Source organism: Aulonocara sp. 'chitande type north' Nkhata Bay, linkage group LG3 (genome assembly GCF_057382095.1).
Source record: "Aulonocara sp. 'chitande type north' Nkhata Bay isolate Kocher_YH1m ecotype deep benthic linkage group LG3, A_spYH_male_GT1.1, whole genome shotgun sequence".
Classification (NCBI taxonomy): domain Eukaryota; kingdom Metazoa; phylum Chordata; class Actinopteri; order Cichliformes; family Cichlidae; genus Aulonocara; species Aulonocara sp. 'chitande type north' Nkhata Bay.
In genome coordinates, this window is record NC_141346.1 from 312,840 (window position 1) to 340,798 (window position 27,959).

General features: G+C 38.8%; 1 protein-coding gene across 2 annotated transcripts; it reads left to right on the forward strand.

Moving 5' to 3' along the window:
- Positions 1-4,904: 4,904 nt before the first annotated feature.
- Positions 4,905-27,959, forward strand: casq1b (calsequestrin 1b). 2 transcript variants are annotated; one of them, XM_086266454.1, is made up of 12 exons: positions 4,905-5,299; positions 21,514-21,546; positions 23,306-23,399; positions 23,735-23,835; positions 24,049-24,160; positions 24,273-24,346; positions 24,551-24,681; positions 25,171-25,216; positions 25,356-25,410; positions 25,728-25,828; positions 25,994-26,068; positions 26,778-27,959. In XM_086266454.1, exons 1-12 carry the CDS (start codon positions 5,063-5,065, stop codon positions 27,099-27,101), a joined length of 1,383 nt encoding a protein of 460 aa, XP_086122580.1. In that variant the 5' UTR covers positions 4,905-5,062; the 3' UTR covers positions 27,102-27,959. The 2 variants fall into 2 exon arrangements, with proteins under 2 accessions (XP_086122580.1, XP_086122589.1); XM_086266463.1 differs by lacking the exon at positions 21,514-21,546.

Here is a 27,959-nt window from a genome sequence, read left to right on the forward strand (position 1 = left end):
CAGTTAGGGCTGAATGAAGGAGGCAGCAGGGGCTAATGGTCTTAGTCACACACCTGTTAATATTTAACAGGAAGCTCTCAGTGACTGCGAGAGTCTCGTTCCTGTTACAGTGCTTGTTCTCCCTGATGATAGATCAGGAAGCCGAATAGGAAGAGGAGACGCTCACTCTGCTTGTGTCTCTGCGTCTGTCGTCGTCTTCTCACATGAATCTTTAGGAAATATAAAATCCTGCAGCTATCTTCCATCAATAATAATGTAACCCAAGCTCATCAACAGACCTTTATGTGCTTCCTGATGAGCATGAAGAGGAAGAATGTACTATTAATAGTAACAGTAATAATATAGTATTATATAGGGTATAGTAATAACTCAGTCTTAGAACAAAGTATTTAGATGAAGACATCAGGCAACATCTCTTGAAGTTAAGGTTGGGTGATTAATTAAGGTTAATCCTGACATGTTTTTAACCTAACTAGTATTCGACCGATCCACTTCAGACTAGGCAGCTGTATTGTTAGGACCTAAAGTGAGTGCAGTGTCACATGTGAAAAGCAGTCTCACATTAAGAGTGTAAGCAATCAATGTGCAGATGATGATGGCATCATCATTAAATCCTCGCATGCTCTGACATCATCTCTCACCAGTGATCTCACAGAGATGCCAGTGACCAACAGCTGCATATGGCCACACCAGCAGGCGCTGCACTAGTATTACATAACACCTGTTCTAGTTCGTGTGTAGAATATTCCAGTCAGGTGGTATTACTGCGCATTTTACTGATTATTTACTCTGCTGTCGCGCTACAAATTGGACACGTCTCCCTTTAGCTAAAGTCTGGCATTTTACCGTCCTCGTGGGAACGTTAAAGGATTTTTAATGACTGTGTTGCTTTGTTACTGTGGATCTCTTGTAAGCAGTAATAGACTGCTCATTATGTATTTGGCAGGCGAGGTACCACAGCCAACGAATTTGAAACTGTGGCTTTTACATTTTTGTTAAATTCAACAAAAACACTGGTTAATTGAAAGCAATACTGAAGAGCAGAAAGTCTTGAGTCACCCCTCATGTAGTTATGTTTTGCTTCCATTGAGCCAAACTTTGAAGGTCTATCAAAGTTATTCTCTGGACTTTGACTGCTTTTTCAATCATTTGCAGTTCTGAACCTGACCTCACCTATCTCAAAGGTGTACCTCAAGGTTGTGTCTAACCAAACCAAACTAAGAGAAAAGGCTGAGCTATGCTAAATGACACAATAACTGGACTGAAAATCAGTGACAACAGGTCAGATGGAGGTTTGATAATGATTTGGGGCTGCATTTCAGCCAGCGGTGCTGGGTCTTGTTAAATTGATGGAATTTTAAATGGAAAAAGTACTGTCAGATTATAATCAACCATGCAATACTTTCTGGAAAGCATCTGAATGGCAACAGCCTTGTTTTTTTTCAGCATGATAATGATCTCAAACACACTGCCAATGCAGTAAAAGCAGACCTGCATAGAAAAAAACACCACCAGTCATGATTGGCCTCCCCAGAGCCCGGACCTCAACATTACTTAAGGAGTGTGGGATCATTTCAAGGCAGCCGACATCTAAAGAAGAGCTTTGAATGTCCTTGAAGAAGCCCGGAGAACTATTCCTGAAGACTACTTAAAGAAATTAGAATAAGGCTGCCTAAGAGACAGAAGGCTGTGTTGAAAAATAAAGGTGGTCATGCTGAATATTGATTTTCAAGCTCATTCAAACTGTACATGTATTTTGCATGCATACTACTTCTATGTTTGTTCAATGTTTCAATAAATCGCTGCACCTGTTCACATTTTCCTCACAAAATATAAAGAAATGAGGGGTGGATCATGACTTTTTACACAGAAATGTACTTACAGATAATGTTAATATCTTCTATGTTAATGTTTTAACATCAATACCTAAGTGTAGTCAGCCTTTTAACAACATTTAAAAATGTCCCTACACCACTCCTTACTTTATAAACTGAAAATCGGGTGTTTCACACACCAATAGATATGAAGTCAAATATATTTACATCTGAAAACTCATTGTGATGATGCCCTAGCTGTGCCAGCACCCCTACGGCGGCCCTCACTGGCATCTAAATAGACACATGCTGCCTGACCCACCATGCTGGCAGAATGAGAAGGGCGATCATATTACAAACTGTTATTAATAGCCACCCTCTCCCCTTTCTCATTGTAAACTAATAGCTGACATGCTCTCACACTGTATCTGAGTCTCTCTGTGCCACTCCTCTATTAAATCTAATTTCTCTGCTCCAATTCAAATATAGCTGACGCACAGGCCAGAGGAGTGTGCTCAGAGCACGCTCATGCGTCAGCCAGTCACTGTAGCTATAATATATCATCTCCGTCTTCAGTCAAACATAAACTGTCATGAATTGTGATGTTTTATTGATGAGAGTTCAGGACTTTTTGCACATGAGCAATCCTGTTACAGTGGGGCAAAAAAGTATTTAGTCAGCCACCGATTGTGCAAGTTCCCCCACTTAAAATGATGACAGAGGTCAGTAATTTGCACCAGAGGTACACTTCAACTGTGAGAGACAGAATGTGAAAAAAAAATCCATGAATTCACATGGTAGGATTTGTAAAGAATTTATTCGTAAATCAGGGTGGAAAATAAGTATTTGGTCACCTCAAACAAGGAAAATCTCTGGCTCTCACAGACCTGTAACGTCTTTTGTAAGAAGCTTTTCTGTCCCCCACTCATTACCTGTATGAATGGCACCTGTTTGAACTCATCATCTGTATAAAAGACACCTGTCCACAGCCTCAAACAGTCAGACTCCAAACTCCGCCATGGCCAAGACCAAAGAGCTTTCGAAGGACACCAGGAAAAGTATTGTAGACCTGCACCAGACTGGGAAGAGTGAATCTACAATAGGCAAGCAGCTTGGTGTGAAAAAATCAACTGTGGGAGCAATCATCAGAAAATGGAAGACATACAAGACCACTGATAATCTCCCTCGATCTGGGGCTCCACGCAAGATCTCATCCCGTGGGGTCAAAATGATCATGAGAACGGTGAGCAAAGATCCCAGAACCACACGGGGGGACCTGGTGAATGACCTGCAGAGAGCCGGGACCAAAGTAACAAAGGTCACCATCAGTAACACACTACAACGGCAGGGAATCAAATCCCGCAGTGCCAGACGTGTTCCGCTGCTGAAGCCTGTGCATGTCCAGGCCCGTCTGAAGTTTGCCAGAGAGCACATGGATGATACAGCAGAGGATTGGGAGAATGTCATGTGGTCAGATGAAACCAAAGTAAAACTTCTTGGTATAAACTCAACTCGTCGTGTTTGGAGGAAGAAGAATACTGAGTTGCATCCCAAGAACACCATACCTACTGTGAAGCATGGGGGTGGAAACATCATGCTATGGGGCTGTTTTTCTGCCAAGGGGACAGGACGACTGATCCGTGTTAAGGACAGAATGAATGGGGCCATGTATCGTGAGATTTTGAGCCAAAACCTCCTTCCATCAGTGAGAACTTTGAAGATGAAACGAGGCTGGGTCTTCCAACATGACAATGATCCAAAACACACCGCCCGGGCAACAAAGGAGTGGCTCCGTAAGAAGCATTTGAAAGTCCTGGAGTGGCCTAGCCAGTCTCCAGACCTCAACCCCATAGAAAATCTGTGGCGGGAGTTGGAAGTCCGTGTTGCTCGGCGACAGCCCCAAAACATCACTGCTCTCAAGAAGATCTGCATGGAGGAATGGGCCAAAATACCAGCTACTGTGTGTGCAAACCTGGTAAAGACCTATAGTAGACGTTTGACCTCTGTTATTGCCAACAAAGGTTATGTTACAAAGTATTGAGTTGTATTTTTGTTATTGACCAAATACTTATTTTCCACCCTAATTTACGAATAAATTCTTTACAAATCCTACCATGTGAATTCATGGATTTTTTTTTCACATTCTGTCTCTCACAGTTGAAGTGTACCTCTGGTGCAAATTACTGACCTCTGTCATCATTTTAAGTGGGGGAACTTGCACAATCGGTGGCTGACTAAATACTTTTTTGCCCCACTGTATGTCAACACTTCCTACAGAGCATCTCTCATATTTGTTTAAATACTAAGGGGTTTCCTGATGTGTGCTGAAGTAATCTTTGCTGATTTAAAGTCAAAGCAGTCATTTTTAGTAGAGCTAACGTGCACAATTCGTTCATTCTGGTGTTTGAACAATGAGAAAAAGCCAGACTTTCCACCTATTGGGAATGGTTGGAAATGAACCAAATAAGTGAACCAAATATAACTGAGACCAGTTGTGGAGGGTGGCTAGAAAATTGGAGAACTATTAAAGGTTATTTTTCTGAGAAACAAACAAGTGTCCCCATTTTCTCTGTTTTTCTAAAGACAACTACTCTCTGACCCTCTATGTGGACTCTGTGGACACCATGTTGTTCAGAGTGTTGTCCAATAGAGCTCTTATTTTTAGAAAGAGTGTGTCTCCTCTGCAAAACTTAATATGGGAAAGGCATCTTAGAGCTCTCCTTTCTACCCACTCTCATCATACATCTATCCATACCTTCAGCCCTCAAAGACACTAGGATGGTATCTGCAGCTCTCCAAACAGCCAGCAACACTGTTTTCCCTTTTCATAGCTCTAGCTCCAAACAGGTGGCTCTACAGCCTAAACATGGCTCCTCCTATGTTGCCCCCCCCTTTGCTATTTTCCTGAGCACTATCCACCCTGACTGACCCCACCACTGTCATTCCTACATTTTAGACAGCCAATGGCTTGCGGATGGGCAGGATCAGTATTGTGCCCCCTTTACTGCCCCAGAAAATGGTACCACCCTCTTTAGCTAGTGACATCAGCAAAACCATGTGCAAATCTGTTTTAAAAGGAGGGTATTAATGTCAGGCCTGCTCTTCTCTAGCCTGCGGGACAAGAAGAAGACACTAAGTTGTGTTTGGGACAACATTAACTTCTTTAAGAGTATTTTAGTTGCCCTTCTACCCCGCTATCACCAGGCATTGAGAAGAAGAGTTCTTACAACGAACAGGTGACAATAACCATGAAATGGTGCTGGGTGTTTTTAGGGGTCTTCGCTTCTTTGGGGACCCTGTGCTGGGGAGAGAAGGGCTTGGAGATCCCTGAGTATGATGGCAAAGACCGGGTCCATGAACTCAGTGCCAAGAACTACAAGTCCATCATGAAGAAGTATGACGTAATGGTGCTTTACTACCACAAAAATGTGGATGGGAATCGCAGTGCCATGAAGCAGTTGCAGATAGAGGAGATTGCCCTGGAGGTGGGTGTCTGCCAAATAATGACACTGAATGAATATGTGGTGCATGGGTGTGAAGGGGCATGGTGGGAGGAGGGGCGTGAGGGAAAGGTTTCAGATGGGCAATTTGGCACCACACTGGGGGTTCCTGGATGCAGTCGCAGCTTTCACACTTAGGGTTATTGATGAGTGGTATTACCCATTTGACATTTAAGAAGAAAGGCAAAAAAGAACAGATTATTCAGTGAGGCCAAGTTGAATAATTAATAGATCATTCAATTGTGGCATCTCACGAGTATGGCTGCCCATGGACGAATGCTTTAGAGAGGCAGCCATAATGGAGAATGTGGGGGAAAAGATGCAGGGGAGTACTCATCTGGAAGTCTAGACTATGGATTAACATGCATTCAGTCACCTGTTATCAGATTATTTTCCAAATTAGGTAATCATACAATGATTCCAGTTTCAATGTTGAGCATAATTGATGTATCTTCACACAAACTCACAGAAATAACTGAAACTTTGAAGACCTTACAGGATAACCTGTCCATGTGGACACTTATGGCATATTTACATTTTATTGTGTCATGCAGCTTGTTCATTTAATCCAGCTACCTTTAGGTATGGTTGATGATAATGATTATTTGTTCATTATTTGTTGAACTTGATTAATTGACCCCTGTAGCTGCCTGCTTACATCATTCAGGAGAGACTTGGACTCTTATTGAAGTTAAACTCAGGTGAAATGATGTTGCAGCCTTCATAGAACTACACCAACCATGCTAACCATTGTAGGAATACGTAAAATATGAGTTTTGCAAAAGTAACAGCAGAACATTGACAAAAAATCTGGTGAAAAAACAACGAGATTTACACATTAAAGTCTCACGAATACTGAATAGTCATGACTGCAAAATATATAATTTTTTCATTGTGCCTCATCCTGTTCTGTATATTTCTTAATTCCCACATGGGAATGAGGCAGGACAGTGGTGCACCGTCACCCCAGGGCTGAAAGGTCTTGGATTGGAATCCGACCTGGCGGAGTTTGCGTGTTCTCCCTGCATCTGTGAAGGTTGCATTGGGATACTGTGGCTTCCTCCCATAGACATGCTTTGGTTTAGGTTTATTGGTGTGTAGTAGTTTGACTCTATGCGTTAGCTCTGTGACAGGTTGCAAGCCCACACATGACCATGATGTGGATGGAAATGGGAAAGAAATGTATATTATTCCTTTATTATCATAAAATATTAATCCTTTTGATCTCATAGTGTTTACACAGTGGCCCATAGGGTAGTGGTTAACACATTGACCTAACACATGACCGCTCCCTGGTTTGAGACTTCGAAGAACTTAACATCTTAGCATAATTGTGTAAAATACGTATGTGGATCTACTGCTTTGTTGACCTCTGATTGAATAAGAGGGTAGCTAAAATAAGCTCTTTTTTAGAACAATAAGTTTTGTATGAATTTCATACAAGGTCATCCAGGCCTTTGTCTTTAAGACATGCTTGTATAGTTGACTTGTATAATCTGGATTAATGGATAAATAAAGCTCGGTATCATCTACATAACAATGACAATGGATGCAGGGACACATGTTCAATATAAAAAGTATCCGTCCCAGCAGAGCACACTCTGGAACTTTGCAATTTTCATGTCTGAGACTCCACATTTCCATACACGTGTTGGAATCAGACAGATACAACTCAAACCTCTGCAGTGCAGTTCCTTTAAAACCAACAGTGTGTTACAATGTCTCTGGTAAAATATTGTGGTTAACCATATTCAATGCTGCACACAGGTTACCTCTAGCTATGTTAAGCCTAAAATGTTGTATACAGTACAAATATAACCTATTACAAATTGCTTTTAGTCTAACAACATCAATTATGGTATAACATGATGTCATGCTCATTTATCTGCATGGCATATGATGTAAGTGCAACAGCAAATGTAGGCAAAGCCAGAATGTTGCGAAAGCAGAAGTAAATGAGCCCTTTCTCCTTTAAGCACCTCTGAGGCAGGCACTTACTCATAGATTATCCAGAGATACTGCTAATCAGCCAAAGGAGGAGGGAGAGTATGTCTGCTCAGAAGACTTTTATTAGGTGAATAAATATGAACAACTCTTTATTAGACAATCCACAGCTGATGCACCTGGGTCCTGCTGTCAGCCAGTATATTCACCATAGCAGCCTTTTGCTTGTCAGAGCAGAAGTGTCTTCTTACAGAAGCGCAGTGTACCTTACACTAGACTGCATAAGTCACCGCTGGAAATAGACTGGGACAGAGCTGCATGCTTAGCAAGAGGCTAAAGCCCTTGTGGGAGTTTAAGGCCATATTTCACATCAACTACATCTCCCTCATTTACTACATGCCCCCCTGGACACAGGCTGAAGTCTTAACCCTCTAAAGGCAGGCGTTGCCGATTTGCAACACTTAAAAACTAACAACTTGATTACCCCACATACATATTTTATGAGTTTTTTTTTACTCAGAAGTACCACTGCAGGACTTGGTTGTGCATTAGCAACAAAAAGTTTAATTTGAGCCTGAGAGGGTTAAACCATCATTTACACACCCAAGTCAATGGATCTGATCAATTTCCTATCTGTGGTGCCAAGTGCTGCTTCTTGGCTGGAGAAAGAGATGCTTAGTGGAGCATGTCCCTGCGGGACTGTTACTCTCTTACTGACTTCCCGCCAGTCGTGACCAATCACGAACCATCCCCTTCTGCTCCAAAGGGGATGGTTAAAATAGCTGGTCATTACCACCTATGAATCTGAAAGTGTGAATTATTAAAGTGGAGAGCTCGGGGGCTCAGATCTTTACTAATTTTGTTTAAAAGCGAGGAATGACACGTATGATGGGATGTATTTATTCATCATTTTTCTTTCTTTCTTTCTTTCTTTCTGCTTTGCAACAAAATAAATATAAATATATTACAACTTTTATTAACATTGACTTGATTATCTTAATTTCAGTAAATGTCAAGCTATAGTTATGTTTAATTTAGGGTTTTCATGCATAGCCTTCATTTAAATAGAAATAGAAATGCAGTTATGTCTTGCAGACACAGTTGGTGTGCTAGCAGATTATATCAATTGAAAAGACCTGCACTCAGAAAATTTTCTATAGATGGTTTTTGCAAGTGGTGACGTATTACATATAACCTGTGCACTCTGGAATGCAAGCAGCAAGTAAAAGTATAACTGAAAATAATCTCAGATAAGACTCAAACTTTGGCTCCTTGATCAAACGGTGTGCATGTTTGTGCATCTGACCACCTGCCCATTGCTTCACACAGACTTTGTAAAGTGAAAACAAAAAGTGTTATTTCCAGGAAGCTCGAATAGACTTCATAGATTTCAGACATTAACACCAAATGAGAAGCATGAAGTTTCACTTTAAGGACTAGAAGTTGGTATCAATCACACTTTAGCTGGTTTCACAGATTTCTATACTCATGCTAGAATTATCTGAATGTCGTAAATGGCATTTAGCTGCATGTGTTTGTGAAGAAGCTCACTCAATTGTACATATATGTGGGAAATTATATGAAGATCATGCTGGCTTGACACAGACACATACACACACATCACAAATCCAGAGAGCAAGTCAAAAAGATATTCACTCACTGGAAACAAACTCTGGTAAAAAATGACCGCACTGGTGAAATACGTTACCAGCAAACTCAGCACTTTCCAGTGTGCTGCAAAGACTTACTCAGTCACTCCAAAAACATGCCCAACATGTCACCTTTGACCACAGCTGTAGTCACATTAGTCTGTGAAAAAGAACCGATGTAATCAAATTACACCCTTTACTTGTAGTAGCTATGGTTTATGAAAACTCAAATTAAAGTGTTTCAATTAGTAAGTTACACTGGCCAAAAACGGGGAAGGCACTTGGCACAAAACTCTGCCAACTCTGCCAAATCAAAACCTACTCTTACTGTTACTATTTTTCTTATTGATTATTGTTGCAGTTCCTAGTTGTACTCACAGGTAAATTTCCTTAACCACTCAGTTATTTTCAAGAAACCATATCGTATTTTTGCGAGGCATTTTTGGCTTCACCTACCTAAGTCATTTAAATAAATAATTATACATAACAAATTATATATTATTTATATAAAAAGAGCAACGCCCCCAACCCCCCCCCCCCCCCCAAAAAAAAAAATCAACTACACAAAAAAAAAACCCCACATATAGATGAGTAGCACATGGTGAATTGTCCTTGCTGAATCTTCTACTTTACTGCTATAGTTAATTAGCATGTCAGCAGAATCTGGAAGTGCATTTTTTCCTTGTTGATATGTTGATAAAGAGGTGACAGAAGAATAAAAAGTGATAATTTGATAGAAGTTTTCATGCTTCACCAGGCAACCGAGTATAAATATATCTCTCATGCATTTATTTAGTTCCATGCGATATGTGGGCGTTTAATCACACATGTCCAACAGTGCTGCGAAGTGACAGCAACAATCTGTTTAATGGACTGGAAGCAAATTTAGATGGCAGTGGTTAGACTTGAACGACCTAATGTGCTGGTCTTAAAATACAACCTCCACCTGCAGCACCAACAGCTATAAATATATCTCATTATTATGACAGACATTATTATGACAAATATTACAAAGCAGAAGTCATTAGGATATGATTAAAGACTAACGGACGGGAAGCAAAATTAACATCTAAGCGCCAAAAGCAGTGATTAAAATGAGTAAGTACTCAATGTTACGCTGGTTAAACACATGAAAATAATTGCATCAGTAATATGAAAACTTTAGATTCATAAGCAATTTTTGCAAACATTGATCACAACTTGTTTTTCTGCTTTCTCTCTTCGTCCATCTACAGATCTGAACTCTGATCTTTGGTTGCTATGTACTGTAAATGCTCATACTCACCAGTCTCTCCACTGCGCTCAGATTGTCTTTTTCTTGCCACACTCTTGAGCAACACACCAGCTCTCTGTTTTGCTGACTATGTTGCTATGGTCCCCTTTGTACCATCCAGTAAACTGTAGAAAGTAAACTGTGAAAACAGCAGGAGCCACATCAAATTACTCCTTCATTCTTGATTTATTTATTTTTCTTAAATTGGTATGTTTTTAATCAGTGAGTAACATATTACAAAGAATTTGTCTGGAATAGCTTTAACGCTTTAGAGACTATTTTGCAAAGTTTTGTTTTCATATTCTGTTCTTGTGCTTAAGCCTTTTACAAAGGGATTTGTTCCTGAGCCATCTGGTCTGACTTAATAAGCATTTTCTTTATTAAAAACACGATAAAAAAATATACATGTTGGGTTTTTGTTTTTGTTATCATTCACAAGAACTTTTAATGATGTTGCCTCACTTATGAGTTTCTCTTTTGATCTTTGTGGAGCTGGGACTTTCATTAGTTAAACCTCACTAATACTGGCCTGGACCCACTCGCCTTCAGAATTGTCCTATTCTTCGTGGCATAGATTTAAAAAAGTGCTGGAAACTAGACACATAGATTTCAGTTCATAATGACATGATTGCATCATATAGTTAATGTAGATTTGTTGTCCCATTATGCTCTCATCCGTAATAGGAATATCCAGTTCTCCAAGCTGTTTGACTAGACTGAGATCTGGTGACTGTAGAGTTCATAACAAACTTTATCCTGCTGTAAGCAGCTATCAGAAGAGAGTACACTGTTGTCTCAAAGGGATGGACATGGTCAGAAATAATACTAAGGTGTACAATGTGTGTCAAGGAAGTATCCCACATCCCATTACACTGATGCAAGCAGCCTGGGCCATTGATACAAACCCGGATGGATCCATCCTTCCTGTTTTTTACACCAAATTCTGATCACGCCATGCAAATGTTAAAGCAGAAATCAAAACAGATCAGACCAGGCAACATTTTTAAAGTTTCTTATGCTGTCCAATTTTGGTGAGCTCATGCAAATTGTAGCCTCAGTTTCTTGTTCTTAGCTGACAGGGGTGGCACCAGGTGTGGTCTTCTGCTGCTGCTGCCCATCTGCTTCAGGGTTTATTTAATAAATGTTTTCTGAGATGATCATTTGCATACTTTGGTTGTTCTCACTTTAAAAAGGGGGGTTTCACTCTTACCTGAAGTCATCAAATCAGCCCCCAACAAGCTGTGACATGTTTATTTCACATCACCTTTTCCTGTAGTTCAGTTATATTTAAAGTATAACAAAATGAACTGCTAAAATTGTATATATTTTATATTATAATTTAAAATAAATAAATGCATGATTTTTCCAAGGTCATTGAATCATGTCATAAACATCCATCCACATAGTGGGCATGTCATGTTGTATATGGAGCTGTCTTTCTCCCAGCCAATTTGATACAACTTCCAGACTGAATTTAAGCAACTGTTACATAGATTTGCCACAAAAATGCAAACAGACAGTCATAATTCAAACAGCATCACACTGTCTGACTTTGGCGATCACCTCAATCTTTATATGTCTTGACAAACACGATGCACTGTCCTCCTGGATTTTACAAATATTCACAACAGCATTAAATAAGACATATAATACCATATTTTATTAACTGAATAATAAAGTGCTGGGCAAGAGTGAATAGACTTACTGTTCATTTCCTTCTATGTTTCTCCAGGGAGAATAGAATTATTAAGTTATAAGTAGTTGTTATATTAATAGCTAAAAAAAAGTGACATGGGTGCACACAAGGCACGTTGTCCAATATTGTACAGGAAGTACAGGAAGGAGGCTTCTGAGTTGTCCTGTCTAATCTTCTTCCATCCTCAGAGAGATCCGGGAAAAGGTCACGCTGTCACTGTGGTAACTGTTATTCAAAGTGACTGCTGAAGCCTTCCCCCAAATATAAATCAGGCTTACACTTGAATGGTCTTAGTTGGTTGGGTTAATAGTACACCACTAATGCATCTTCACCTTAGCTACTACTGAGAAATTATAATTGAAGCTGCTGGTCTCTTATTAACTAGAAATCCCATAAATTCTCCTCAAATACAGGGTGTAGGATGTCAGCTTTTGAAATGAGTCAGTCAAAAAGACAGTACCTTTATTTCTTGTAATTATAATAATGTGAATTTCTTTGTGTATTTAAATAGAAATCCGCAATAAATTTCAACAACAGTGAAACAGAAGTTTGCTTTTGCTGCCTACACTGTTTAAAATTAAGGGCCATGTGTTTAAAAAATGCAAATAATCTGAATGGCCAGCCTTAAAAACCAACTGTTGCTGCAGCTGTTGAATAAAAAACAAAATAAGGCGTAACAATTATCAGTAAAAAATCAGTTAAATACACTCCTCTAAATCAGTGACCATATTATTGACCAGTGACCGAACCTTAACCTGATTGAAATGCTGTGGTGGCACTCCTAGAGAGCTCCTCATCAATGAATGGCAACAAACCTCAGTGAACTGAAACAGCATCTTAAAGACGAGTGGCCAAAAATGCCTCAACAACAGTGGAAAAGACTGACAAAGTCATAGAAAAATTGCTTACACCAAGTTATTGCTGATAAAAGTAATTCTACATTCTACTGAATCATGGGGTGTACTTATAGCCCTTTTAGTACCTTGACTGCAAGCTGAAAGGTCTTTTGCATGTGACAAAACACAGCAATGGAGGATGTTGAGGTGATTTACCTGCTGCTTGGTCTGTGGCTTTTTGTCAGACTTGAGGACCACAGGGTTTTTGTGCAGCCATTTCCTTTGTTTTCCTTAATTTTCTCAAATGAGTCGCTTTAATGACTCATCATTAACTGGCCAATCAGTGGCAAGCAGTCATTTGATGAGTTGGCGTCACATTTTTGGATTGCCTCAGATTGCTAGGAACTCGAGGCCAATAGGTACTAAAAAAGTACCTGGTACCAAGCCAACCAAGAAGGTGCTACTGGAAAAGGGCTATTGTTTTTTCACAGGACTGTTAGTCCCGTGTGTCTGTCCATCCTCTTCAATAAATTGCTATGCACACAAGTCTTGAAGATAATCTGACAGCCTCTGAGTCATTCCTCCAAATGCAAGGCAAAATTATAGGGACAAATGAGAGTGACGAGTAACACACCTGTCAAAATGTAACATAGAATAACACAGCTTTTGAGTTGTGAGAGACCTAATCCTGTCTTATCTTCTTTCCTGGTCCCAAAATTTAAAGTGTGAAAGACATACTAAATTAAGAACAAATTTGTGAGATGTGATATCATTGGATACGACAGGAGTTATGCATACGTGAACTGTCCTTGGTGTTATTCTGCGGCATCATCTCATCTGTGTTGATAGATAAAGATGTTTGTTTGCCAGCGAGACTGGCATTCTGACTGCTCCAGTTTGTTCCATGTCAAAACCCACCTGTTGTTTATAATAATAGAAGAGTGTACCTCCTTATTTGGTTGGGGTGAAAGAGTTAAAATGATGTTTTTGCAGCCTTGTGTGGTAATATACCATGAAGCTTTTATGCAATGTCTGTTTTTCTATTTTTTTTCTAACTCTTCTCAATAATCCCAGGCGTGACTATGCAGCTCTGTGGTCAGTAATGCATATGGCCCGAGGATCCATGGTACAATATGATACCTGGATAATGTGTTTTTTGTCATGAAAGGTAAATATGATAAACTACTGGTCTCGGGTTGATCGCACTGAAACTCTACCAGGCGTTAAATTATCTGTTTAATCTTTCTGAGGTATAAAAATTCGAGCTAGTTAATGTGATTTCATAAAATATATTCCTGAATATAATCACAGAGACAGCATGCCCTTCTCTGCAGATGAATAGCATTGAGTATTTTCATAAACAGCCTCCACAGATTACATTTGCACATCTGCAATTTTGTTCGGTAAAACCACTTGACAGGTTTATCATCGTTATAGGGCTCCATCAAGCAGCTGTCAGCCACAGTGGGCCTGGATATGAAGTGCAGGTGCAACGGAGAGCAATGTCTCATACCAACAAACTCAGTTTTCCCTAATGAAATTCTGCTATTATTGACTTTTGTCGTGTGGCAGGGTTTTTGGGTATTTGCTTGTTCTACCAGATAGCTTAAAATTGGTCATAATAAAAGAAAAACAGTATGGGATTGCATTCAGTTTTGAGATAACACAACCAGATGTATTTTTCTATGCTTAATTCTTTATTAACTGCTTCCATCCATCTATCCATCCATGTTACAAAGTGTGATGCTACACAGCTTGCCAGTCGCTGACATGGGCAGTGTTTCATGTATGAGTAGTTTTTTCCATGTGTACAATCATCTCTAAATTTCCACGCTATCCTCTCTTTCTCCCTCAACATAACACACACACACACACACACACACACACACACACACGCACATTTTTGCCTTTTCCATCCTCTAAACATTCTTTAACCCACACCTCTTTTATTTGCATGTGCACCTGCCTTCATATCATTTATTCATTGCAGAAGGATGTTAGGGAAATGGGAGGGATCAAGGTGCACTATGAAAAAAATAAATATGAATTATGTGACTTTGAAACCCCAGCTTACATCTCTATTCCACAACGTGATGGACCTGAAGAAGGACATGTATGAAATTGTTTTCTTGCAGTTTATTGCGGAGATACAACCATAAATTTAACACTGTAGAAATAGAAGAAAACATATTTACAGCTAGATATTGATATTTTTCAAGTACAATACAGTGTTTTATTTTTTAGTCTTTGCAGAAATTATGGTAATGTAAAATTTGTCAGGATTCAGTAAGAGAGGCCTGTATGGGAAAAATCCCCTGCTAACTGTGTGAGTGGTTGATGGAGGTTTGTGTAGTCACTAGTGGGAAATTGGTCACAAAGAGGCACTGAATCTCACTTGCAGTTGCTTTGGTTGCTAAAAATGTTGCTGTTCTCACCTGCAGTTCGTATGGAAGACACCAACTTGCCAACACCAAGTGATAGTGAATCAGTTATGAAAACGTGATTTGCACCACATGTTTTCATACAGCCTTTTTAAAATGTCTTGGTTAAGCATCAGGCACATCTTCTGCTTTGAAGGACTGAAGGTTAGTCAAACCCTAACCTGGGTTAAAATGGCCACGGTCTTTCTATGCAGACAGCATGTTCTTCCAGTGCCTGCATGGGTTCTCTCCAGGTACTCAGGCTTCCTCCCACAGTCCAAAGACATGCATGGGGTTAGGTTAATAGGAGAGTCTAAAATTGGCCATAGACCAATTTTAAGTGTGAACTGTTGTCCTGTTTACCCTGCGATAGACTGGCGACATGTCCAGATTGTACCCTGGGTAGATGTTTTGGGTAGATGTTGTTTATGGGGGTTGGAACAGAAATATTAAAACAACATTGTAATGTCAACCAAACAGCTGAAAGCGCTGTGCTGAGGAGTTCATGATATATAGTAGAGGACATTTTTTAAAAAGTATTAGTGTACAGTCTGCAACAGCTTTTCTGGTATTGTAGATGGTGCACTGTAAAAAAAAAATGCTGGCAAATCTAACTTCCTGCATACTTTAAGGTAACAGAGCAGTTTGTTGCAGCTATTCCATGGTCCATTTTCACTGCATACATTGTGAGTTGCTGGAAACACACACGTACCAATAACTTTAACAAAAGCTCTAATTAGGTCTCCAAGCAGTAAATCAGCATGGTCTGTTAATGCATCAGTTTTTACTTTCCTGTTTTTTTCTTGTGCAAGAATAAATAAATAAAAATGTATATGCTTGCTAATGAATACTTTGCTGCACCAGTTAAATTGAAAACAGACATCATTTATGCAGATGGTTGCAGGTGTACCATTTTTGCTATAGTTGGTGAAATATATTTTTCAGTAGTACACATCATGGTTCCTAGTATGTGTCTCACTGGAAGGCAATCGTGTGTGCACAGACACTCTTGGCTGCATTGGCACACCTCTTATCTATTAAATGGCTTTAGTAAAATAACACATGTGCAGTTTTTCTCTTTTCTTCTCTAACGCTCCACAGTGGGCCTGACAAATGCAGGAGATTCACAGATGGTCCCAGACATTTCTGTCCTCACAGTGTGCTGTAGGGAATCAGTTTCTGTGCCTCTGAGGTTTCCAAAAGCTTTCCATGCATTTCATCAGCTCTCCTGAGAAAGCACGCTGAGCTGAAGTAAAAAATAGAATAAACTTAAAAAGAAATCTATAGGATTGTTTAAAATTGTATTAATTAAAATTATTCATTTGAAAAGACAGTAGCTTTGAAAGTCTAATCTCTGTGGAAAATCCTAGACTGTCTCCTTGTGAACAGTGCAGTTACGCTCGCTAGTGGGAAGTCAGAGTGGGTTTTTTATGCGCTGTTGTGTCTGAATCTTTCATGACCACCCCGGTGCAGTGTTATGTAACAGTCTAGTGTAGAACGTCCTGATGTGTTACGGCAGCCATTACTAATTTACTGTCTGGCTGAGAGGAGGAAAACTAGCTGAACTTCTAATTTTGCACAGATCCCAGGACACCAGATTCTACAGGAAAATGGGAAATATTCCTGCTGTGACAAGCTTTTAATGTTTCTTCATTTGAAAGATTAAGCAATTTTAGAGTTGCAGACCAGAGCCTGGAGAAAATTAGTTTTCTGCCTTTTTATTGTGCATGTTACAGACTGATTTGCAGTATACTATCCTGTTGATTTTACCATCATTTTCTTATTTTTTTTTAAGAATCGTGATATTGTTGCATTGTCAGAATTAATGTTATTTATTTTACTTAAACGTCATTATCATACAACAGCATCCGTTATGACAAAGCCATTATGTATCTTCAGCATATATAACAGAGAGGAAAACAAAACCCTGTAACAATGTATTCACTAAAACATCAACCTTAAGGAACAAACATTGATGTTTTTTTAAAGGAGTAGTGACAAAGCTAACAGCAAATCTGCTACAGGCTGAGATTGGGTTTGTGTCCTTTAGGTTTTCACTGAGTGACTTACATCATAATGTCAAACACACACACACACACACACACACACACACACACACACACACACACACACACACACACACATGATTCATCAAGTGCTCATGTGTTCACTCAAGGAATAGACCAGAAATGCACTGGTGCAAAGCAAAAATGTCTCAGTCATAGCTAAACCAGCGACAGAGAGGGAAACAGCAACTAGGGCAGCTCTTTTCATGAACTTTCACTGGAGGAGGGAATGACATTTATGGTTGAGTTATGGCTGAAGAAGAATGCTGGGTATATGATGTCGAATGTGTTACTGATAACATGTCATGGCTGTGTGCAGACAGGCAGGATGAAGGGCCCAAGTGCAGGACTCACAGAGGCAAAAGTAAACTTAAAGACTCAAACAACTCAGAACAGACAACTTTAATTGGTGATACTGGGAACTGAACTTGAAACGGAACACACAGGCGAGTTTGAGGTTACAACGCGACGACAAGCAGGAGCAGACGCAGACACTAAATACAGAAGGGGAACAGGGCAAAGAGCAAACACTTGGGAGACACGGCTGACACAACAACGAGACGGAGTACACCAAAACAGAACCTGACGCACACAGACTGAAGACTACCAAAGTAAAACAGGAAGTACACTGACTGAACTTACAGACACAGACTCACGAGCAGACACTCTGACATCACAGACATGACAACAGAGGGAACACAGAGTCGTGGGACCAGGGTAGGCACAGAACAGAGGAAGGGCTGAAAACACAAAACAGAAACAAAACATAGGATAATAATAATCAGCACAGCACAACTAAAGAATCAGAACATAACCCATAACACAGACTCACATCAAAACATATGAAGCTCAAAATGCTGTGTCAAAAGGACCCAGAATCATGACATAACATATTGTTTACATACCCAGAACAAACCCACAGTACATGCTGGCATTGTTGCACTGAAACTTAAGTTCAAAGCTTTTTTACTGAAGTCAGTCAGTTATGCATGGTGAACTTTCAGCATGACAAACAACACCTTGTTTTTCTCTTGAAATATAAAGGTGGACATTATAAAAGATCTCAAGAAAGACTCAGTTTTCATATAACATGTCTGACGCTTGCTAAATACTTTGTTTAAACACGGTGAAAGGATATAGATCTGACACTAAACTGTTTTGCATCCACCTCTCAAAACTATAATAAATCAATTCAACACACTTTTTTATCAGATAATAGAGGACATAACTCCACCTAGCTATTAGTAGGTGAAGATGTGTGATTCTGATTTAGTGGGTGGCTTATTTTTAATATAATTTTACCACTATCATTTTGAAGATCCTCCATTGAAACTTATTATAGCGAAACTTAGAAAAATAAGTAAAAATGGAAATAACTGAAAGAATGGATGTCTGTCTCGATAGATGCTGTGCATATAGTGTTGGTGTATTGATGGAAGGCATTCATATTAATATAATTATATTCTTCTAATTTGTGTCTTGAATTGTTTTAGCGATATATCTGAAGTGTCTGGACAAGCACACACATACATATACACTGATATGCACACACTCATCCCCCCTCCCTTTCCAAACGCCTTCAATACTTGTTCCCTCTTGGGAACACGGCGGGTCTAAGCCCGCGCTGGAATGGTAGCGCTGGGCAGGATGGCTGCTGTGTTTGCTTCGGATTACTCCTCACCCCCCACCCGACCCTGTGGCTTGTCACGTGTTCCATAATGTTGTGCTGTGGACATTTATGTGCTTTTTTTGTGCAGAGGAGTTTTTTTTTTTGTTTCCTGTTCTCATGCTGTCCTCCCAGGAGCCCAGCATGAGTAGAGGTCTCTCTTTTTCCTCTTGTACTTTCCCATTGTAGTGTATATTTCTGTGTTTTTTTTCTGTAACGCTACCGATCTCCGACCTGTATCCCCATGTGATGTCTGTGTTGTGTGTGTAAGGTTGGGGGGGGGGGCTGGGGTCCTATTTCACTGCAGGGCAACCTGCACGTGGCGAATAAAGCCTTGATTGATTGATTGATTGAGATGTCAGCAAAATTTTCCAGTTCCTTCTTGTGGGGGATGCTGAGGTCAGATGAGATATCTATTTCTCTGGCGAGTTCTCCGTCTGCTCCAGGGTCTGCTTCCACCTGGGCATTTCTGGAAACCCTCCAATGGGATCCTAGCCAGATGCCCAAACCACCATTGGCTGCTTTTGACACAAATGAGTATTTACAAATTTCTTGTGAAATAGGAAATAATTTCATGAATGCATATATAAGCTTTGACGCTAAATTTGTGCAGTTGAGTTTTGCATTATGTACAACTGATGCAATTTTACAAGGGTTTCTCAGTAGTACAAACATCTTCCACTCACACTGATGATGCTAGCAGGTTAGCCTAGTAGGCAGTGGACAGTTGTATATTGGACGAAATGTGATCCCCTATTGCACTGTACAGTCTATGCTCTCAATCATTTCTCAGCATTTGATGCCACAGCCAAGTGCAGCAGGGAGCCAGAGCATGTTTTTGACAGCTCACCTTGGTGCTCTTCCTCATCGGGATCACGTGACAAGCTGACTGTGACTGGGCATTAGCAGATGGAGCCAAGTAATTACGCTGCTGACCTCTAACTTGGCTTCGCGCACTCAGATTTCAGCATGGGTTGGATGATAGCAAGGGAACAGATAAGTAGGGGTGAAGTGAGGTGAGATATATAAAAAATACATATATATCTCAAGATGGAAAAGGTGTGATCTTGACACTAGAAAAGAAATGAGACCCTGAAGACAAAGCTGGTCAGCTTGATTGGATTGGATGATTGAAGTAAATCTTTACTTTTTGTGCATCATCCTCTATTCATCAGCTTCTTCGATTTATCATCTCTACCTGCCTTCTCTCCCCACAGCAAGCACCCAGAATATAATCTATTATACTTCAGGGCCTCTTGTGATAAATGGCTTCTGATACTGTTGTTTATTAAAGCTACTTTAATTCGAATTGCCTTATAAAACTCTATATTTGAATAAAAAAAGTAAAATGTAATATTGTATTATCCTCAAACAGAAATTTCTCAAATAAAAAAACATCAGATGCCACCACTAATTTGTGACTTACTATTTTTAAGCCACACGTTTGGCATGTTGGCATTTTTGGAACCAGAAGTAATTGAATTTAAATGTAGGATTCACAAAAAATCAGTTCTTAAAATGTCTTTCCTCTTAGATATTCCACAATCAACTGTAAGCTGTTTTATTCAAGATTTTCAGATTTTCAGTTTTCAGTTTTATTTTTTTCATATGCAAGTTAGCACAGGGTCAACATTGCAATGAAACGTGTTTGACGAGCAGCAGTCACTCAGCAGCATGGTACAGTAGATGAAAATATAATAAAATATAATAAAATAAAATAAAATAGGAAAATAGTAAAGAGCAAAATATTAGAGAGACGTGGTAAAAGAGAAAAGATAACTAAATATATATGTGTCTATAAATATAAATATATGTACACTAGTGATTAAATAAGAAAATCTTGAAAAGAAATATGACGGGAGGGCAGATGGGATATTGCACAGGAATAAGCAGCAGAAAATTACAGTATTGCACTTTTTAAATATAAATATTAATAACAATAAAGTGGAGTGACCAGTGCAGATTAAACAGAGTACTTGTGAAGCTGCAGGGTAGCTTCTGAGTGCGTCCTGTGTACTGTGTTGTGTGTGTTTAAGTGTTGTGGTTGAGGTGTCGTATGGCCTGGTGGTAAAAACGGTTTTTAAGTTTTGTAGTCCGAGCAGACAGACTCCTGTAACGTCTGCCAGATGGTAAAGAGTGGTAAGAGTGGAAGCTGTAAGGAAGTTACAAAGCAGGGTCACTGAGTGCTGAAGTGCATAGTATCTATATACCAAGACTCTGCTGATTCATATAACTGCAGAGTTGCAAACCTCTTCTGGCATTAACATTGTAGCATGCACTGTCATGGCATATATTTCCATGTAGGCGTAATATGTAGGTGTATCTGGAATGGAAAGTAGAGTGTGTAGTTACCTCGAGGAACTAGTTTTGTGCACTTTTGGACTTTTTCAACTCCAGAGGTTGCCACTTGGAATGGAATAAAATAAACCATTCAATAATTGAATGTAGTAGTTCCACTTAGTTATCTTTTTTTTTAATTTGCAGGGTCAGTATTTCAGTACTTGGAGTACATTTGTGCATGAAGTCCTTAGGTCATGATAGTCCTTTGAATAAGATCAGTGTAAGCCTTCTGTGTGCAGTGAGGGCCTTTCCAATTTGCTGTAAATCAAGACACTGTGCATTCCCCTAAAGCATTACTTCTTCTTGCAGTTGATCACAAGTCAAGCAGCATTTATCTATCAGGTATGTTAAGGTCTGCCTCTTGTGTCAAGTGTTTCAAAGCTGGGCTGTGAAATAAGGATTTCTCTGCTGCTGAAGTATCTGCTGATTGTTCCAATTCTTCTACTCGTTGACTGATCATGTGACGTTACAACATGCACCACAGACCAAAAAAAGTCCAGCAGCAGCAGCAGCAGCTTGGGCTGTGCAAGTTTAACTTCACGTTTCTGAAAAGTAAGTGTATACTCATTTAAAAGCTTGATCTGTTCATTAAACTCTAACATGTCCATCCATCCTCCTGCCTATTTATCTATACAGCAATGCAACCATCGGCAACAAGGGACTACTTCACCCAAATCATTAAAAAAATAATGTTGTTTAATTTTTCATACAACTCTTTATAGTATTTTTTTTGTGAAGACACATTAAAATTAAAACTAATGAGCTGTACCTCAAAATAGTTAGAAAACAGCATGCAGGTGCAGTGAAGCGTGCAGGTGAGGTTTTATTTAACACAAATTGTTTCAATTGTTCATTGGTGGAGAATATGTCAAATACATTTATTTCTTAAAGAAAAAAAACATTTTGAGATGATAATTACTTTCAAACAGATAAAGCCCAGTACCAATTCTATCATGTTTTGCTAGCAGGTGGCTAGTTTAGCCTAGATTAATGCCTGGAAAACTGCTAAAGCTAATATAGCTAAAGCTAACCATGCTGCTTTTCTTCAATATTTATAACAATATCCTCTCAGTATAAATTGTGTAAAATAAAGTGGCAAAAACATGATGCGGTGCTATGGAGGTTTTGTTCTGGGATAATCCCACTTGTGGAAGCTACTTTGAAAACTCTTAGTATCCATAGACTAACAAAGAGTGCATAAGTGTTTTTGTTTTTACTGATTTGGGAGAAATTAGCCTTGAAAAAAAAAAGACAACTCAGACATAAGCTACTCAGTCTGAACTTGGGAAACCAAAAGAATGGATGGCACTAAAGATTGTCTCTAAAGTGAAGCAGGAGATGCTTTCCACAGTTTACGGCTCTTACTGCTGGTGCTTTGGAGAATTTTGTCACTTATGAATGCTACCCATTTTGCAATGATGCTTTGCAGGCTGCTGTATTATGCTTTTGACTCACTTCATAGTGCAACCTTATATTTAAATGGTCGATCGTCATGTTATGTATGTAATGTAATGTATGTAATAAAAAATAAGAAGTGAGTACAAATGGAAAAGTGTATATGTTTGAAATGGTTTCTGAACTTGTGTGAAGAGAAAGAATAAGATGTATGTTTACAGTTTGTTTAAATATGTATGTGCATGTATATGTTCAGTAAATATGAGCTGCTCTTATTTCCATCACACCTGTTGCGACGTCTCTTATCCTTGACGTAGTTGGCCCAAGTTCTGCCTCTCTTGTTCTTCTGGAAAGCTTGCTGTCGTTCCTCTTCTCTTGCCAGCTATGATGGCTGTCAATTGTTGGCTTTGGTTTCACTGAGATTGAGAAAGTGCAAGGCAGCAATCTTAAAGGCTTTGGCCTTTAAGCCTTGAAAATGAGATGAAATGCCAAGGGTTTACTTGTGTAAATGAAATCAAAAATCTGTTTTCAATGGTGTTCAGGGATTAAAAAATGCCCACTATTGTCAGAGCAATGAATCACAAATATCAGACTGGGGCATAATCAGCTTAGGTATGGCAGTAGATTCACACAACATTCACTTTATTTTCTTTTTTCCCATCCACATGCTCAACTCATTTCTTTTTGTCTTTATCCCTTTATATAGCTTGCAGCCCAAGTTCTGGATGATTTTGATGATGAGGACATTGGGTTTGGCTTGGTGGATGAAAAGAAGGATGCTGCTGTTGCTAAAAAGCTTGGTGAGCATGACAGAAACATTGCTGGGAAATTAAGGGTCTTTGGATCAATGCAAATCTATGAAATCCCACTGTTTCCCACTTTTCTCACAGCCTTTCTTTATGCTGTCACTTTATGTACAGAAAAAAAGGCTCTCATCAAATTGATTCAGTTGATTCTTTTTTTTGTTAATGAAATGTTTTAGTTATGTTACAGCACGTAATAACACCTAAAACATGGTACACAGTATTGCACTATTGAATAACTGACAGTATTGCTGCACCAGAGCAAAAATAAATGTGATTTAAAAATCTATGAAATTAAATATTATTATAATGAAACACTTTTCTTGCACCAGGTCTTGATGAAGTGGAGAGTATCTACATCTTTGCCGATAACGAGATTATTGAGTATGATGGAGAGCTAGCCGCCGACACCCTGGTTGAGTTTCTTTATGATGTAAGCAAATTCTTGTCATTCATTAAGGATGTTTAAATTCAACCGTTGTTAACTTCAGATCTCTTACGATACATCTGTTGTACATGCATGTTTCAGTTGTATTATCTTTTAAAAGGATTGCTAAATTAATTTAATTATTATTAATTTCTATCCAACTTTAAGATGCTAATAAACGGAACTTACAGTTCCATCATTTCATTGTTGTTTTGTCAGGTGATTGAAGACCCCGTGGAGATCATCGGCAACGACCGTGAGCTTAAGGGTTTCTACAACATGGATGAGGTCATCAGGCTTGTCGGCTACTTCAAGAGTGAAAGATCTTCTCGTATGTTAAAAATTAAGACTGAAAGGCTGAGTCTCAAAAAGACCCTAAGCAATTAATACTGCTTTTTTTTTCAATGTGGAAATTTTTTTTCCTTTTTGTTTTTACCATGCAGATTTCACTGAGTATAACGATGCTGCTGAGGAGTTCCACCCTTTCGTCAAATTCTATGCCACATTTGACCCCAAGGTTTAAACTGCCTGATTGAGTATTTCTATTATGTTGGGACATTTTAACAATTTTAATTTCAAATTTTAAGGTTATATAATTGAGCTTGGTACCGTATATTTTATAGTATGCATTTACTTTGTATCAAGTGCCTAAAACATTTAAAAATCACTGCTGTGCTACTTTATTTCTACCTTAGTTCATTGTTTTTTTCTTTTCTTTCAGATTGCCAAGAAGCTGAAACTGAAGATCAATGAGGTTGATTTCTATGAGCCATTTATGGATGAACCTATGCCTATTCCAGGAAAGCCCTACATCGAGTCTGAGATTGTTGAATTCATTGAGCAGCATGATAGGTGGGATACTGACATAAAGAGCTTAAGGATATATGTGGCTGTTTGTGTGTTTCCAACATTTTAGATTGGGTTTCTCAGAGAGGACCAAGACATATTATTATAGCAGTAAAGTCCATGTGTGTGTGGTTTTATATTTAGTATAATGTAGTTTTGTCCTCATGCTGAACACTAATCTAGCAGTTCCATCTAGTGGTCGCTCCTATTACTCTCCTGCACTGTACTGTTGTTGATAGTAACTTTTAAAGCAATTGTTATGCTAGAATATGCATGATCTTTTGCAAAAGTCCATTGTTAACCATAAACATAAACATTTTAAATGTCAAACAATTACAGTTTTTAACTTAATTACAATAATGGTGGTGGTCATGTTTCAATATAGCATCATCTTATTCATATAAGTGATATATGACAAAATACTCTCGTCATTTTTATGTTATACTAAAAAAACTGTTTTGTGTTTATAAACTTTAACATTGTTTTATGTTTCAGGCCCACTCTGAGGAAACTTGAGCCTTACAGCATGTATGAGATCTGGGTAAGAGATCTGAGATTGCTTTGTAATAAAAAAAACAAACCTCCAAAACATTCAACTTATCATATTCAGAGTTACTTGTGTTGTTATTTTAGAGCATAAATATTCAAAATGCTTTCATGAACCTCTTTTGCACTTGCAGGAGGATGACATTGACGGAGAACACATTGTTGCCTTTGCTGAGGAGGATGATGCAGGTGATTTTCTGCCTTAGTGTTAGAACTAAACAGGTGAACCGATGTGGACACACTGAGGCAGAGGCTGTAAAAGAGATGAGCCAGTGATAAGAAAGAAGAGGCTAGGGCGTTGGCTAAGAGGTGGAAACCTGGGATGAGGGCTTGGGTTAGTGGCTGCAGCTGGCAGAGCTCTGTTCAGACACCAGAGCACCTCCCATCCACACCAGCACAGGGTGGATGGGAGGAAATGGCTCGTGAATTAAATCAGTGCGAAGTTCATATATGAACCCCTTACTCCAGTATCACTGGTACAATAGCTGACCTTTCTTTATCTCTAGATGGCTTTGAATTCCTGGAGATTCTCAAGGAAGTGGCACGTGATAACACTGATAACCCTAACCTCAGCATCATCTGGATTGATCCTGATAACTTCCCTCTGGTATGAATTTTCTCAGTTAAAGTGCATATCTACTACATTGGAAATTATTTGTGTTCATGATGTAGTCTACCTACAGGATAAAAATTACCCTAATGATTAAAAAAAAAAAAAGAGTCTCCATTTAATGCTTTCTTTTCTTTTCCTTTTTTCTGTTTCTCCTTTCAGCTGGTTCCATACTGGGAGAAAACCTTCCGCATTGACCTCTCTTCTCCTCAGATTGGTGTAGTTGATGTTGAGGATGTAAGAAAACTTTCAGCTAACCCATAAAAAAACAGGCTATCTGTACAGCATGAGATACTCAAATGGTCATTACCTCATGCTTTGATAATCAAAAGAGGGAAAAACCCTAAAATTCATGTGTAACTAATCATCCATCCAGGCTCATTTTTAATTGTTTAACAATATTTGCTCGTCACCATGGTCTATTTTTTGGTGCCATTGCCAAACAGTCTCTGAAAGATTAAAGCACTTTGACAGTAACTTTTCTTAAAGTAACTATAATTGTTATTGTCTAACAAAATGTATCAAATGTGACACATATACAACAGTCCTGATGAGGCCTTAGCTGAATCAGATTCTTAATGGAGCTTAATAGTAAGCTCTTTGTTTAGTTTCATGGTTTCTAAATTTGCCATTTTGATTCACTTCCTGGCACTCGTTAATGACCAAACAGGGTTGAGGGTAGTAGAGGAGATCAAGTAACAAGTTAAAGGAGAGGGAAACTTGCCCATCCAGCAACTGTTAACAAGTAGTCAAATGAACCCTGAAGGCAATCTATATGAAAGAAAGGGAAGACTTTGTGTTTCCTTTATTGTCTAATGTGTGTGGCGAGCACATGCCATTAACACACAACTGTTATATTGTCCTAAAGGAAATGAGTCGCCATGCAGGGCCCATGTGCATAAATGTGAATTTTTCTTTTGAATATATAAATGTCTGTCACTGGCAGGCTGACAGCGTTTGGATGGAAATGGATGACGACGAAGACATGCCAACAGCTGATGAGCTCGAAAAGTGGATCGAGGATGTTCTGTCTGGAAAGATTGATCCAGATGACGACGATGAAGATGACGAAGATGATGATGACGATGATGACGATGATGATGACGATGATGACGACGATGACGACGACGATGACGATGATGATGACGATGATGACGACGATGACGACGATGATGACGATGACGATGATGACGATGATAATGATGACGATGATGATGATGATGAAGATGATGATGATGACGACGACGATGATGACGATGATGACGAATAAATGTTTTCTACTATGTTTAACTTCACTATGATTAAGCCTCTAGTGACAGAACACAAATGTAGTGCCAGTTTTTTCTATCATCATGTGGGGAACACACCCACAGGTTTCCTACTGGGGACAAATGTTATGACCTTACGGGGAACATTATAATGTCAGTTAGAAAAGGAGATTTTCAGAAATTACTGTCTTTGCTGATGAACAGGTTGCAGATTAAAATGTTACAGTATTTACTGTATGCCCTTTGACTGCATAAAACTAATGACTCAAAATGTTCACAGTGAATGTGAGTATAGAGTCAACTTAATGTTGTAATGTAATGTAATAGACTGTGGTTCACCCATTTCTCATTTTCTCTAGTATACTGTAAGCCTGTTTCTAATGACATGTTTTCTACTTGAGGACAAGAAACACTTTCTTGTAAAGTTTTTAAAGAAAATAAAGGTAAAGATACTCGACAGTCTTAAGATTGTTGCAGTCCTGTGAAGTTTATGTACACTAAGTTTGAGCAGTTAGAATTAGCAGAAGAATTAGGTTAATCTTTCATATTTAAATGCTTGTTGCAATGCTGAATACAAAACTCCGTGTTTGGTCTGCAAGAAATATAATGGGGTTTGTTTTAGGTTTGCTTGTTAATACTTTAGTTAAATTTATTCAGTTACATCTAAGACAAAATAACAGGACACTCTTTGCTTTAGATTTATAAACAGCATGTATAATGTTTCAAAATAACAAACTAGTGGTAAATAGATATAGAAATCAATGATGGCACTGATAAATGGAAAAAAGAATTGCTTTTATTTAGTGGAATTTGAACATGATGTCATTGTGATGTTTAACAATAAAAACACCATCTTTCTC